Source organism: Bos indicus, chromosome 22, assembly GCF_029378745.1.
Source record: "Bos indicus isolate NIAB-ARS_2022 breed Sahiwal x Tharparkar chromosome 22, NIAB-ARS_B.indTharparkar_mat_pri_1.0, whole genome shotgun sequence".
Taxonomy (NCBI): domain Eukaryota; kingdom Metazoa; phylum Chordata; class Mammalia; order Artiodactyla; family Bovidae; genus Bos; species Bos indicus.
Window position 1 is genome coordinate 47,205,242 of NC_091781.1, and position 15,903 is coordinate 47,221,144.

General features: G+C 43.7%; 1 protein-coding gene across 14 annotated transcripts in view; it reads right to left on the reverse strand.

Annotated features, from left to right (window-relative positions):
- Positions 1-15,903, reverse strand: part of CACNA1D (calcium voltage-gated channel subunit alpha1 D) — a 371,067-nt gene that overhangs the window by 160,034 nt on the left and 195,130 nt on the right. For 10 of the 14 annotated variants that reach the window (XM_070776478.1, XM_070776476.1, XM_070776482.1 and 7 more), the window contains exons 6-8: positions 15,389-15,541; positions 14,641-14,837; positions 7,790-7,893 (exon numbers count right to left, since the gene is read on the reverse strand). In XM_070776478.1, coding sequence (XP_070632579.1) covers positions 7,790-7,893; positions 14,641-14,837; positions 15,389-15,541 — 454 coding nt within the window. Of the gene's footprint in view, positions 1-7,789; positions 7,894-8,446; positions 8,551-14,640; positions 14,838-15,388; positions 15,542-15,903 lie in introns of all 14 variants that reach the window. The other 4 variants (XM_070776483.1, XM_070776479.1, XM_070776488.1 and 1 more) reach the window with 1 other exon arrangement.

The following is a 15,903-nucleotide window of genomic DNA, read 5'->3' on the forward strand; positions in this document are numbered from 1 at the left end:
TCTGCACCTCTCTGCACACACACTCACTTTACATACCCTGGCAGTGACAACAGTTCTGCTCCGTGGGACCTGAGAACACTGCCGCATACAGGAGGTGATATATTTACCCTGGATGCCCACACCTGCTTAAATACAATATCGCTTCTGTGTAGAATCTAGGAAAATGGTACAGGTTAACTTATTTCCAAAACAGAAATAGAGACACAGACGTGGACAAACTTACGGAAACCAAGGAGGGATGGGAAGGTGGCGTGAACTGGGGGACTGGGATTGACATATATACATTACTATGCATAAAACAGACAACTAATGAGAACCTACTGCATAGCTCAGGGAACTCTACTTGGTGCTCTGTGTTGGCTTAGGTGGGAAGGAAATCTAAAAACGAGGGAATATATGTATACGTACAGCTAAGTCACTGTGTTGTACAACAGAAACCAACATAACGTTGTCAAGCAACTATACTCTAATAAAAATCAATTTAAAAAACAAAAAAAATGTTTAAAATAAAATGTTCCAGGAACATTTTATTTATTAGGACAACTGCCGAACTTGAATAAAGAAGAGCCCCCAGTACCACAGACATATAGGTCTTGCTATCTTAAGCTGTTCTGCTATACCAAGATTTGATTTCTGTAAGCAATTTTACCAGCCTATAAAAGAATATTACAAGGAAGGAAAAAGAAAAAAAAAAACTGATGTAAGCTTGACAGTAGCACCTTAGGGCAATCATCAACATGTTCCTCACAGAAGTCAAATTATTAAATTCATAAACAACCCTTCACTGCAGAAATAAGAACAATTGTTAATGCCGCCAACTGAATAGGGAACACAGGAAAATTATGGCTTTAATTTCAACTGCTAAGGTGCCAGTGGCTTTATGAAGAACTGAGCCTCTGCATGAACGCTCAGTGATGAATTCTGCTAAGCTCGGGAGGGCACGTGTGGCCAGAGAGGCCTCCTGGGCCCTCAGAGGTGTTTTGCTGCATCTTATAAAAAAGGATTGGGTTAGGAATACATGATAGCCACAGCTGACAAGTGAGAGAGCTCTCCTCAATCTGCTGCTGTGCCTGGCTGCTGTCCACTGCTGTTGCCAGGGAAACCGACATCAGCTTGATGGAAACAAGGATCAGGGAAAACTTGCACTTACCTCGTTTCCACTGATCCCAACAGCCATTTCTATGGAAACAGTCGCTGCCAGCCAGTGGCAGAGAGGTTACCACTCACTTGTTAATGTCAGGTGTAGCTTTCAGCCTATTCACTTCAGGTATCACAGTACCCACAGCACTGGTATCCAGCTGTCAGCTACCCCTGACAGCATCTTAACTCTGCAACAAGAAAGCTCAGTGCTTAAAAGTCTATAAAAATGTTTAGCACAGTTCTTTAGTAGAAAAAGGAAATTTAGCGTTCTTCCACATAGAGCTGAAGCAGGGCTTAATTTCTTGTTCTACCAAAACCAAAACATGTGAAGTTACTAAAGAACCATAGATCTCTCCCGCAGCTTTCAACCCCACTCATAACACTACTTCCAAGTTCAAGAAAAGAGACCTCCAACTGTGTGGACAACTCTTTCATCTATGAGTCAAGTCAAACCAAAGATACATCCAGTTAACTGTGGGGAAATATTTTGCTACATGTGATCAGTAAGAGTGTCTTTGTCTGGCAACCTGATCATCACTAATTACACACAGGAAAATCTTTTTTTTTTAATTGTAAGAACTATCTACAAAGAACCCTCCACTGTCCCCTTGTTTTTGAACTAGACCTCTGTGTGTTTTCTCTGCCTGTTGTCAAGATATGGAATTAACTCATTAACTCAATACAATTTTATTCTGTAATGTAGTGGTAACCAATCACACCGATAGCCTGGTTATCCCATTACCCAACAATACCCCTTTCAATGTCACAAGCAATTCAACTACTCTTCTAAGATGCAGATCTGTTTATGTACAGGAAGAAATTCTGTTGTTCATTTTTTGTGAGCAGATGCTGGTAAAACATTGAATGAGAGTAAATTCTAATCCCAGTCATAAATAATTTATACAAATGCCTATTCCCAGAGGGTATGTCTCCACAATATACCTGGTATGTTTTTCCCTCTGAGCCAACATTCAAGGGGAGGGAACTAGAGGCAATCTCTGACCATGGTTCATAATGGTGTGAATTTAACAGACTAGGGTGCAAATTATGATGCCCCCAAACCCGAGCCTATTTTGTAAAATTCTAATACAGTACCGTCACCCCCACTTGCCATGCCACCCCCTTCCACTCCCTCTATACCAGCAGTTACACAAGTAGAGAAGCCATGCGTGAATCTCTGCCTAGGTTTTTTTAATCCCAACACTTTCAACCAATCACCAAGCATCCTCTTCCCCCAATTAATGTGGATTAAAGAGAAACCAAATGGACTGAAGAGAAATATAATGTTTTGGACAAATATGAGTAAAGTCTAAGGATTAGGAGATGAAATTCATTAATCACCTTTTTCCTCTAAAAAAGTGACTAGAGGGACTTCCCTGGCAATCCAGTGCTTAAGAATCTGCCTGCCAATGGAGGGGACATGGGTTGAATCCCTGGTCTGAACCCCAAATGCCTGGGAGCAACTAAGTCCTTGTGCCACAACTCCAAGGCCACACATCCAGAGCCCCCAAAAAAGAAGCCACGGTGATGAGCAGCCTACACACCACAGGTGGAGAGCAGCCCCATCGCCACAGCTAGAGAGCCCGAGCCCAGCAACAAAGACCCAGCACAGTCACAAACAAATCCATATTTTTAAAAAGACTAGGGCAGAGGTCTGTCCCAATATTGGTCATAGTTTGGCACATAATTAAAGAACCTTCACATTATGATACTGAATGTATATAAGAAAAGAGAATGGAGTTTTTAAACTCCATTTTATGGCAAGGAATATCCAGGCACCAAGACAACAGTGTTCAAAACAACTGAACAGAAAAATATTCACAGCATAGGATCCTAAAATTGCCCTTTGGATTTACTATGAAAAATGGCATATGGGGCCTGACTTCAAAGGCCGACAGAGAACAGATGCATCAAAGTCTGGGTTATATTACACTAATCTCTTAAGGGTCTTTTATCTAATCTCTTCCTGGCCATTGCTAAGTGCCAGGGATCTGACTGCTACTATATAAATATCAGAGATTATCTAAACTTCTCAGGAGAAATCCATCTAATAGACATCAAAACCAGTCTAGGCACCGTGGGTCCTTAGTCTGTCTTTGGCAGAAACAGAAACAAAGGCAAATGAAACCTTTGCTTAGCAAGGACTTCATAATTTACCAACTTCTAAGTATTTTCATTTCACCTCCCTGCTCCTCTAAGAGCATTTTTGGACATTAGATCCTCTAAAAGCAAATTCTCTACTCTCAACTAAGTAGAGAATACTTAGTTTATTAACATCCTGAGTAGAAGAATCATGCAAATTAAACCCTACCTATAGGCCTGGTCACAAGGGAAAAAAAATAAAAAGAATTGAGTTGATTAGATTTTTCTTGCATCAAATCTCATTTTATATACTCTTACTGAAGCCATCACCATCAGAGTAACGAAGCTCTCTACACTCTTCAGCTCACTGAATCCTCTTGCAACTCCCCACAGTTAATATTATTAATATCATTTTACAGACAAGCAAAGTAAAGCTCAAATAGGCAAACCATTTCACCAAATCTCATAGTTGGTAGAAGGTAGAGCAGAGAGTTATGTCTTGATTATCTGACTCTAAAGCCAGTGTTTAACCATATGTTACAGCAATGTCATGCCTCCCTACTTGTGCAAAAATAAATCACTGTCAGAACTTCAATCACGACTGAGAGCTGCACCACACTTTATAGATGACAAAGAACCTCCATGGCCTGATTGTGGGGGCACTGAGTACAGTATTAATGTGCATACAAAGCCCATTTCTGCTGGTCTCTTCCTGGGAAATTCAGAAAATGGTACACTTCAGATATTTTCCAAATAGCCTCTTAGCTGTTCCCACTTCACCCAAGGAGGGGAACGGGAGGAGGTCCACAGAGGTAAGAGAAAGATACATTCAATGAGTAAAATTCTTTGCAGTATCTCTTTTTCAAAGCACTTTTACATTCATGAGCTGACCTAAAGCCACCTATTCTGTGTGTGGGGGTGGGGATGGCACAGCAGCAGCATCCCCCTTTGAGGGGCCAAGAGATGTAGGCTCGGGACTCCTAAGTGAAGTCCCAGAGTTATTTAGCATGTGACCAGAACTCAGGTCTTCTAATTCACTTCTCATCCACCAGCCCCTTTTTGGGGGTCTGGCCCACACCACAGGGGCTCAGAGGGCCCTCTACCTTGCCGCAGGTGCGCCTGGCATCAGGTAGTCCTTGCAGGTGAAGACGTGAGCCCACTGCCCATGACCACCATCCCCCCGGGAATCTGGCAGTGACTCTAAAGACAAAAAGTGCTGAAACACCACCGTGTTCTCTTATCTTACCTACCTACAGGAAAAAACCCCAAAGGGGACAAGAGTTAAGTGAGCAATTTTAAAAGTGAAAAATCATCAAAGCCACCATGAGAAGAGCCAGCTGAACTGTAGACTTAATTGAGACATTCTTTTTAACACTTGGTCATAATGGGACCATCTCCTTGATAACAACTTAGTATGAAATCAGAACTCTAGTTACTGACTTTCTCAGCTCCTCCCACACAGCACAAGTACCTGGGTTGGGGCAGGGTGGGACAGGAATGTCTTCATCCAGGATCATGCTTGGCTATGCAGAGCATACAGTTCATGAACCTCATACTCACCTTGAGAAAAACAGTGTGCTGTAAAACCAGAGATATTTCAAAGCATCAGTCTTAACAATGCTTCAAAAATGTACCAATACCAAATCAAGTGCACAGATTAAAATCAGTTTAAGGATACAATAGGATGGCATGGCCACATGGAAAAAAAGGAGGAGCCAAGGAAGAGCAACAAATATTTCCAAATGGTTGACTTAAAGACACACAGCATCTTACAACGACCCTTCATTAGAAAGCAGCAGTATGGTCTAAAACAGGAGAGCCTTTTAATTCAGGGCTTTTGGAATTACATTTGTGGTGGTCCAATGGTCCCTAAGGGGCTATGCAACATAAGCCATCTCCTTTTGAATATTTATGCCCTTCTGATTTTGTATTTCCTCCAATGTTCCCTAAAAAAGTTGGGAAGAACCCTAAGATTGAAACTAAAAAAATTTTTTTTATTTCATTTCTCTGAAACAAAAAAATAAATACAAATGACTGATTTTGATTTTTTGTTGCTTTAGGGGAAAGTCAAGGAGGAGTACCCAGGCAGAGAAGCCCAAGTAACTAACTGTTAGGAAAGGTGGGAGCAGCCTGTTCTCTGGTTTCTCCACCCCTAGCCCACCCCACCGCCACCCCCACAGACACCTTATCATCTTTCAACATCCAGCTCATAGACATACTGCTTTCGCAGTTTCTCTGTCCCTGCCCCTACTTTAGCTTGGCCATCCTGCACTGCCCAATGACAATTCCACCCCAGACAATGACTGTCTGCGCACAAGGCCCCCATCTGTGTCTTAGACATCTTGGCACCCTGGCCCCTGGGCCCAGAGCCAGACATGCAGCAAGAACTCAGGAAAAGCGACCAAATTTGCGAACACACTGGAAGACTGCTCTGCGGACGTGGTTCCTCCTTCAGCCAGAGCACTGCTGGACATCTCCTACCCAAGTGGCCTCGCACGTCCAGGCAGGGTCAGCTGCAGCCCCGGGGGAGCTGGGGCACGTCGTGGAACTGACTGAATATTGCTGGGAATTCTTGGGTTTTATTTTAAGAATTCAAATGTCATTTGCATTCTCCTTCATAAGAGATCTAGTTTTGTTCTGGTTTAAAAATATTTTAAAGTTACTTATTACTTTCCCCAAAATATATTTCAGCAAACTGGCTGTTCCATCATGGTGTGTGTGTCTTTATCCTCCAGCTGTGGGTACCCCCACAGGGTGCATATTTAGCATCCAGCATTATAATCAGGGGTCCCTCCCGGCTTTTCCCCCTTTTCCCTTCTTAAGTCTGCCCCATCCTGCCGGGGTGATGTTCCTGCTCTGGGAAGCTCAGAGATAAGGCATGTCACTGGCACTGTTAAAATTAGTCGTTTCCATGGCCTCAGTTTAGTTGGGTTTAGGAGACACAGGGCGCCAAGGAATTCACAACAGAATTGCTGTTAACCTTGTATGGGCTGTTCCTGTAATAAAATCAACATGATGCTGTTTCTCCAGGGATAAATTCCACCCTCACCATCCTGACACTGACCTAAGGCCACAGAGGGTCATTAGGAAGAAGGCACTTTTAAAGAATGACGTGAAAGAACTTTAGGCTTGAAGAGCCATTTATCCATAGAAAGAATCTTCGGCCGGGTCGGGGCAGAGGGTCAGCTGTCACACCCAGGACTCAGGCCCAGAGCCCCTTTTCCCCTCACTGTAAGGCATGGGCTCCTGGCTCATTTCTAGATGGGGCTTCACAGGACAGTGCGCATCCATGGTGTGAAAGCGACCACACTCGGTCAAGGAGAATTCTAAACGCCTGTCCCTGAAAACAGGCAGGGTAGCTGAGAGGGAAGATGAGGAGAGGAAGCAGAGATGGGTAACCAGTTCGCTTTCTGCTCTGGAAAAGGCAGTGTTTAGAAAAGTGAGATAAAGGTCTCTCCACTGACTCAGCATTACATGAAGACATCACTTCCCCTGAGATATCAGCTCTTAGCAAGACAGAGATAGAGTGAGTGAGGAGTAGATAAACTCACTGGGAATCAAGTCTATCAGCAGTATCTCCGGAGGATGTCTGAGCTCGGGAGTGACAGGGGCTCCTCAGGGGAAACGGGCACCTATGAGCCCCGGTCACCCTCCCAGGCCCTGGCAATGGCGATAAGCTGGCACTGAGAGCCTGGGGAGGCCCCACCACAGGGGCTCAGAGGGCCCTCTACCCTACCGCAGGTGCCCACTCCCTTCTCTGGGGTACCCCCTTGTGTGGGGTGTCTGTGTGGTGGGGAAGATGCTAGGCTGCCCAGGAGGGCTCTAGGATGGCAACCACAGAAAAGACAGAGCCCCACTCTGGTCCCAGTCTCCACTGAACCCCCATCAATCCACAGAGCCAAGGAGGCCAACAAAGTGAAATTTCAAAAATGATGACTGAGGGACACGGACAATGATAAGGCCGGAGGAAATTTAGGTGCAAAAGCTGATTATTTCTCTGCATTAAAGACCGATTCTGTGAGCTAAGATTAAAAACGAATTCAAGGAAGTATTCTCACAGTGACAGCAGCAGAAAACCAAGCTAATAAATGATCCCCATGGGAAGGATGTGAGATTTTAAACTGTCCAGTATTTCTGTGCTAATCTAGGCTTATTTCTCCTTTACCATGAAATCTGAAACACCACTGGAAATAATCATAATACACTGCAAGTAACTTTAAAGGGCCAGGCTATGTACTAATACTAATGGGAAGACAACCACAAAAGACAAAGGCCCTTTGCTGGGGGAGACCAAGGCTGGGCATCCTTTTAGTCACTTTTAATCCACTCCTACACACTAGCATATAAATGTGACTAGCTTCAGGGAAATGGTTTCATTCAATTAATAGTTTGGCAAGCATCAGAAACACAGAATCTCACAGACAGATACGAGCATTGAGAATTACAGTTCAGTCCCAAAGCAACACACAGGGGGGACATCAGAGTCCACACGCATGCAGAGAAAGCCGTGGGGAGCTGCCTGACACATGGCAGCAGCAGAATGTGGGACACAGATCCAACTGCTTACCCACTAAGGACACCGAGAACCAGGTTAAGGACGAAAAATGAGCCAAGGATGATGAGACTAACAAAATACACCCATGGCCATTCCCATCCTATCGCATCATTTACCTGTAAAATGTAAGGAGATTAGTTATCAGTTATCCATTTGCCAAAGAGCAGAGCCCCAGGAACTGCTGCTGGACCACGAGGGCTTTGACTGAGGACTGGTGCTCCAAGGATGGGATCCCGCCAAGGGCCTTCCAGTTTTGTTCTTTCAATAAGGGCAGGTTCTGCTGTGGAAATCCCCAAATGTGGCCTACCGAAAGTCATTTAGCTACTGTTTGGTACCAATTAATCTGCATTATATTTGGATCCAGACCAATAAAGCAATTATAGATGTATCTCCTTTTGGGACAAATGGGCAAGCAATGCCAATGATTTAAACCCCAAGTGACAACGCTGATTAATCTCTGGTCAATAATTATCCTATAGCTTTCTTTCACAAAGGCTGGTGAGGTTCCAGGAAATGTCTTGGTTTGGGAAGCCTCAGCAGAAAAGAAAGCATCTTGGAGGACACATAAAACACTTGGCACCCACCCGGCGGCCCCCATCTAGCAAGCCTGTGTGGTCTTGGCAACTGTCCTCAGGACTCTGCTTTCAAGATGAAAGAGGTGTAGCTTACCCGCTCAATACACCAAGTACAAGATTTAGTACGAAAAATGACCCAAAGATGACGAGACTGACAAAATACACCCAGGGCAATTCAAATCCCATAGCATCATTCATCTGCAAGAAATAAGATGGTCTCATAGGAGTGGGTTAATAAGAGAATCTAATAAGGAGAGAGGGTTACATTAGAGAGCATTCCATACATTTAATTAAACATTTACTTAGCTTCAAATCAGACAACAGTAGCCAATGCACATTCATTATATATTCCCAACACACACACACACACACACATACACACGAGTCATCAAAACTTTCAGGGCAAGTAATAGCAAACTCTGGCTACGGCTAGGGCAATCAGCTGGAATTTGGCTCTCTCTTACAAGAAATTGCCTTGGTAAGGGATTTTCAGAGATCTTGGTAGAAGACAAAACTAGTGCTTAGCTAGAAACTATTTTCTACTCTGCCCAAATTGTTGGTAGTATTCTTGCTTTCAAAATTTGTGATGGTGGAAAAGTCTTAGCTATAGAGACAAATTTGTAGCATTTGACTCTATAAATTCTTTTTTAAAAAAAAAACCTAAAATAATAACTTTCCAGTTATTGGATTTCGGGTATACTGGAAGCCAATCTATCCCAGGAAACCTAACCCACTTTAAATCTGGATTATCTGCTATCAGTCAGTGCAAGCACAGCTAAATTAATGCAAAGAAGGAAAGTATTCAGAAGTCAACTAGCCGACATATTCAGGGGTGCTTTGGGGAATGAGACTTTTTTTTCTCAACTGCACCCACAGAAGGACCCAACTGCTTGCCAGTAAGGAGAAATTTAAAAAGCCCTCACCTCTCAAATCTAGCTTGAACCTATATAATCTGCCCTGAGACAGGTGGCTCCAGCTGTGAGTTCTTTCAAAGGAACCTGGTGTCCCTACTTCTGTGCCAAGTGAAGCAGCACAGTCAGACGTGGCCCCCTGAACACACCTTCCCAGGGAGACCAGCTCATGAGCAACTTTTGTGCTGGAGCAAACAGATGCTTCAGGGTTCACGGCTGGATGCAACTTTCTAACAGCACAGGTCAGTGTTAAATTGGGCAAAGTCTTCTCCAAGAAAGGTGTGAAGCACCAGTGAGAAGACTGAATGAATGACCCCAGGCCTGACTCTGCTGGAATCCCCGCTAACAGAACAGTATATGGCCTGGGCTGATTCATGGTTCTGGCTTCTGAGGTCAAGCCCTCAGGCCGTTGAGCATGTGCTTTCTTTACATTATCTGGCGCTAGGTTTTTAGCTTTACAGAATGAAACTCATGCATTTCACTGTTTGCCTCAAGCAGAAACCAAACAGAAAAAGAGAACATTAAAAAAAAACAAATTACCTAACATCTGTTGCTGAAGTCTACGGAGAGGGCATTAAAGCCCTTATGAAACACCTGTTTGGCCACATGAAAATTGATGTGCTTACTTGAACTGCTATCAGTCTGCACATCTTATATCGGCAATTAGAGTAATGAATGAGGCAGGGCCGTGGTTGCAATTGTTGATCTCATTAAGTTGGATAAACTAATTTCAGCAGGAAGGCCGAGGGTAATTCTTCCAAAGCAACTACACCACTAAACTTATTTAATAACCTAGATGTGCAGGAGAAGAAACAGGCTGCCTGGCGTAGTAACCAGAGCCCAGCCTGGAATCAGGGCCTTCCGCAGACCCTTCTCTGGGCCTGCTTCCCCTTTGCTGGGGCAAGAGGGGCGCCCACAACCGGGGAGAGTGTGCTCGCTCACGGAGAGGAAGCGGGTGCATGTCCGGGGTCCCCACTAGGCGACCCTGCCCTCTCACACCTCAGCGAAGTGTGTTAGCCGTCAGCCCAGCACTAGGCGACCTTGCCCTCTCACACCTCAGCAAAGTGTGTTAGCCGTCAGCCCGGCATCTGCCCTGCCCATCCTCTTTTGGGCCTCAGCCCTGTGCTCCAGAGGATGGCTCCGGGAACAGCTGTCTGCTCCAACTTGGGAGGGAACATTTTTTTTTTTTTCCAAATAAACTTCTGATTTCTTAGAAATAAGTGTTTTTGCTCAAATCAGAAATATCACCTGGGATAACCCATGGGGGACAAGGGAAAACCAAAGGCCACAGGAGACCCTAAATCTCCAGAGCATGAGAAAGAGAAATAAAAATTAAGCTCTAAGGGCCAGTCTTTCTTCTGAAGAAACCTTCTCAACCCTGGTCTCTTTTCAGAGGCTAGTATTTCTTAGACTTTATCAGTCACACGGGACACATCAGAACTGGCAAGCCGGTCCCCGAAATACCCACACAAAAATAGAGACTCTGCTTGGGATTCTGTCTGCGTGTCCTTTGTCAGCAAGGGAGAAAGTGGCGTGAGCTCAATTGTTTCAATTTAGATTTTTAAAATATTTATATCAAAGTCATCATGTCGTGTCCCTGTACTCAGGAAATAATAACCTAGTTTCAGTTTCTCCTCACTTCAAAGACTGAGATGCACATCCATATCTCTGTAATCTAAGGCTTTTTGTTTTTTCTATTGCAAAAACTACTAAAAACTTGATATATTGGTTGTGGCTCCCCTGAGCCTAGACTCAGAGAAAGGAGCAGAAAGGCAAGCTGCTAGCTAACTAAAGAGGGAGTTCCCAGGTACCCTGAATGAAGAAGACCATCAACTTGGCCAAGGGAGCTTCCTGTTTGAGTCTGATAGCCAGCACTGCCATAGGTGTGCTGCTCACCAAGAGAAGAGGCTGGCACTAAGGCAAAAGGCCACAAATAACTGATATGGATAATTCTTTCCTGAAATCAATTCTCATATTTGAATTAATTTCCTACATTTAAAACCATTTCCTTGGAGTTGAAGAAAAAAATAATAGGATCGTGTAGTGTTACTCTGCATCTTGTGGACGACACACAGTTAAAGCCCAGAGTATTTGGGTGACCTACCCAAGGTCAGGCGCCTAGCCTTCTCCAGCCTAAGGCTCTTTCCTTGCACTACACCTTTCTGACTCTGGACAACAAACGCGTGGATCAGATAGCAGCTTAATTATGCTTGCGGAATTCACTTCAAAAAAAGAGCACTAAAAAAATGGCTTTCTATCAGAAGTTAATAATCCCATTCCCCACATACCCAAAGGTCCTGTTCTACACGTGTCTTTCTGCATACTGGGCCCACCTTCCCAAGACCCTGCCTCTGGGGACTGAGGCATCCATGAACTTGGGAACACTGACTGAACATAAACTCAACCAGACTCAAACTCATCCCTGGCAAAGACTTTGTCCACCATATACAAACACCTAAAGGACTGAAAACTTGGCTTGCAAGTCGAGATTAAGATTAAAGTCGAATCTTAGTTCTCTCTCAAGATGTTCCCTTTACACTCTGGCTATGGTAAAAATCAGGAATTTTAAAAGGCCCATCTACCCTGAGACAATGGGACTGTGAACTTGAAGAGTAATGGTAGCTGGTGTCTGCTGAGCACCAGCTTTGGGCCGGGCGCTGTGCTGGGCAGGGAGGTGCTGTTCTGTGCACAGCTGTGGATCCCACCGACTGAGGCCCATAAAATAGGAAGAAGGCTGGGGCCTGGCTCCTGCCTATGTCTATGCAGAGTTAATAAATGTAATCAGGAAGTAATTAGAAGCAACTTGATATGTTTGAGAATAAGATCTCAGTGAGCACTCTGGGAGACATCCCTGAGCTGCCCCCTAGTGTTCCAGAAGGGCTCACATGAGAATGGAGAAATGCCAAGGAAAGAGAGGGGGGTTCTAGTCTAGACCAGGGGTCATGACATTATGACCTGTGGGCCAAACCAGCCTACCACCTGCTTTTGGACGGCCCTTGAGCTAAAAATGGCTTTTACATTTTTAAATGGTGGGAAAAAAAAATCTGGACTATCTCATGACACAGGAATGCTATACAAAATTCACATGTCAGTATCCATAAATAAATACTGGAATGAAGCCACAGGTGTACATGTTGTCTGCAGCTGCTTCCAAGTGACACGGGCAGAGCTGAGCAGTTGTGACACAGACATTATGGTCTGCCTGGCCACATATATTTACTGTCTGGTCCCTTATGAAAAAAAAAAAGGTCTGTAGACCCTTGTAATCAAATACCACGACCACTTGCATCAGGACCTTGGGGATGTCTAGGACGTCTATATTCCACTGTTTCCCAGACCTGCTATAAAGGGATATAGACTGGCATAAGGTTGATAAGTTATTGGAGTTCCTCCATCGGAATAAAGATGCCATGTAATTCATAGAGAATATAATTATTATGTTGTCAAATTATTAGCCCTGTGACTGTCATATGAAAAACAGAGGTAATAATTATATCATCCTAGGTGATACTTAGAGGTTCTCAGGAAAGCAAGTAGAAACTTTTGTTTCTAGGCGTGCGGAGTCTTCTCTCCTTTAATCACACACTCCCAGAGTTTCCGCTAACTTGGCCATGGGAAGATCGTAATGAGAGAATCAATGTGCGGAAACATAAAGTCTGCAACTGTCCATTAGGAGATGTCAGATCAGCAGTGTCAATACACCATAAAAACTGGGAGAACAGAGCTGAGGAGTCACCAGTTTTTTCATTTGTTTTAAATCAAAACGTGTTCTGTACTGTTTTAGGGGGAAGGACCAAAATTTGGGCTATTTGAATCATGCTTTTTCTATTTATCAGAAACTTCAAAGGAAGACTGGAGATTGCGCCCTCCACTAATCTAACCAGAAGTGGCAACTTAAAACATAATATTGAAAATGAGCTCTTTACCTAATTAGAGGGTCCTCATGCATGGCCATGGGCTTGGCTCATCCTATATAATCTTCCTCTTTCTCTTCACAAAAAATTTTACAAAAGGCATTGTGTTATGGATATAAATAACAGATTGCATACATACACACACTCTCTCTCTCTCTCTCTCTACTATGACAATTAGAAAAAGGAGGGGAAGGGGAAAAAATAAGATATGACATGCTGGTGATGTTTTAAAAACCTTATTACCAAACTAGACTAACACTTTGGGGATGAAAATAAAAATGTATTTTCTTTGCCTAACACATACAGACATTTCTACAACCCTGCAAGCATGGAATTCACTTGTGAAGGGAAGCAAAAACCTATTTACAACCATTATGTTCTCTGAAGTTATAGAGTAATGGGAAATCTTATAAAGTGTCTAAAATTTAGATACTATTAGAAAATACTTCTCAACGTGCAGACTGTCTAACTGGAGACTGACCATTTAAGAAGTATGTTATTACTCATTACCTTTTAACAAATCATTATTGGAATCCTGGTTAATCCCATTTGGACCTGGGTTTATGCTCAAAATCTACAAGGCAGCTGTTTTTCCCAACAACTCTGTGCCATGGAAAAATAATTTCCAAACTTCTGTGAGTTTTTTCAAATTCTATCAAACACAGAAGTAAACAAATAAACTCAACTCTGAGAAATGACTGTTAAAATACGACTGCTCTTCATCTGTAGCAAACCCTACTGGTTCTGTTGGGAACAAGAGAAGCTAGCTCCAAGCCATACAAAGGGTGTCCATCTGTTTTCATGAACAGGTCCACCAGCCCTGGAAGGCTGATGTGCCATCTCGACCTTCTCTGCCAAAGTTCTCTAGCGCCAAAAAAAAAAGGAAGAGAGAGCTAAGGGCTTATGCTGGGCTGGTTTGTAGTAATACTGAAGATGCAAAAGGGAAACACCGTAATAGGGGAAAAACCCATTTGGGCTTTAAAGCTGTACTAAGCTATGGAAAGCCTGAAAAGAATCCAATTAATTGATGTTTTCTACCTTCCATTTAGGACCTGGTAGAGAAACCTGCCTCTAGGTATAAAAGATTAGTTTTAGTCTATGTAAGTCCGGGGGCCTCTTACTCTGGGGAATGACCCTGGGCTCTTCAAGTTTAATCAGGACAGCCCTGGCATGCTGGAGTTCCTCCAACAAAGGGAACTACTGGGCATGCTCAGTAGTAAGTCCCCAGGAGACACTGGGGATGCGAGGAAGTCCACGTCCTGTAGCAGCTTTCTACAGCTGAAAGCAAGGCCCTGACAGGGAGACGTAATGGGTCTTGCTGAGTGAAAAGGCGGTCTGCTTCCCTTCCCAAAGAACTCACTTCCAGGGGGTCTTTTCCAGCCAGCTCCCCAATGGCTCTAGCTAATGAAACACTTTTATCCGAGGAAAGCACGCTCCGTCAATTCCCTCCGCAAGCTGCTTACCCAGTAGAGCACGTCTGTCCAGCCCTCCATGGTGATGCACTGAAACACGGTGAGCATGGCAAAGGCAAAGTTGTCAAAGTTGGTGATGCCGCCATTGGGGCCAGCCCAGCCACTCCTACACTCCGTGCCATTGGCGGTGCACTGGCGTCCGTTCCCTGAGAACGCACACGGCGCTGGGTCCTCTTCAGCCACCATATCTGCAAACAGAAGCGGCAGGCTTCACCACCCAGGGCAGGAATGACCCTCGGGAGCCCATGCCTCCCTCCTCTGTCCTCACTCCCACAGCACCTTTCCTCAGCCTATACAGACTGACAGTATTTTTTAAAAAAATATTACATTTTACTCATTTGGCTGTGTCAGGTCTTAATGCAGCACATGAGATCTAGTTCCTGACCAAGAGTCAAATCTGGGACCCCTGCATTGGGAGTATGGACTCCTAGCCACTGGACTACCAGGGGAGTCCCAGAGAAATATTATTGATTCACCTCATACTCCAGTTTCAGGGGGGCCCCCCAATCTTGTTTGCCAGAACACATTACATAGGAAATTAAGATAGAAAAAGAGACTAAATTCTCATTAATTCTAAATATAATTCACACTAAGAACTGGCTTAGATTTACCAATGGATTTGGCTTTCCATTTTTTTCACCCTCCCTCTCTGTTTTAGATTTTCCCCAAACCAGAAAAGTTGTTTTGGGGAAAGCCAAATTTTTAAATAGTCTGGTTAGCAACCATTTTCATTACTCACCTGAGTCAGCAAAAAAACATGTTTTGTGCATTTTTCCAATAAAAAGCTCCAATCCTATAATAGCATAGATTATGATTACAAATAATACCAAAAGGGCTATGTGAAGGAGGGGAACCATGGCTTTTATAATGGAGTTCAGGACAACTTGTAAACCTAGGAAAGACAAAAACAAGTTTGTGAGCCAGCAAAATATTTCAGGGATACATTTATGTACTTCCTAATGATGCCTGTTCTGTATGGGGCACATGGTAATAAAACTCAAGGAGGTATTTCAGAGCTTTGAATTAACATGAAACCTGGGTGTGAGAAAAGTTAAAAAGATCCTCTCAAAGATCATCTACTCTAACTCCCTTTACTAGAAAGATGGGAAAACTGAGGCCTAGAGAGGGAACGGCTGGATACAAAAGTCACTCATTTCTGCATTTGTTCATCCACTCAACAAAATTCCTTGAACATCCGCCACATGGCAAACATAAGGCGGAGTGTTTTGGGGACTATGAAGATGTATTACACAA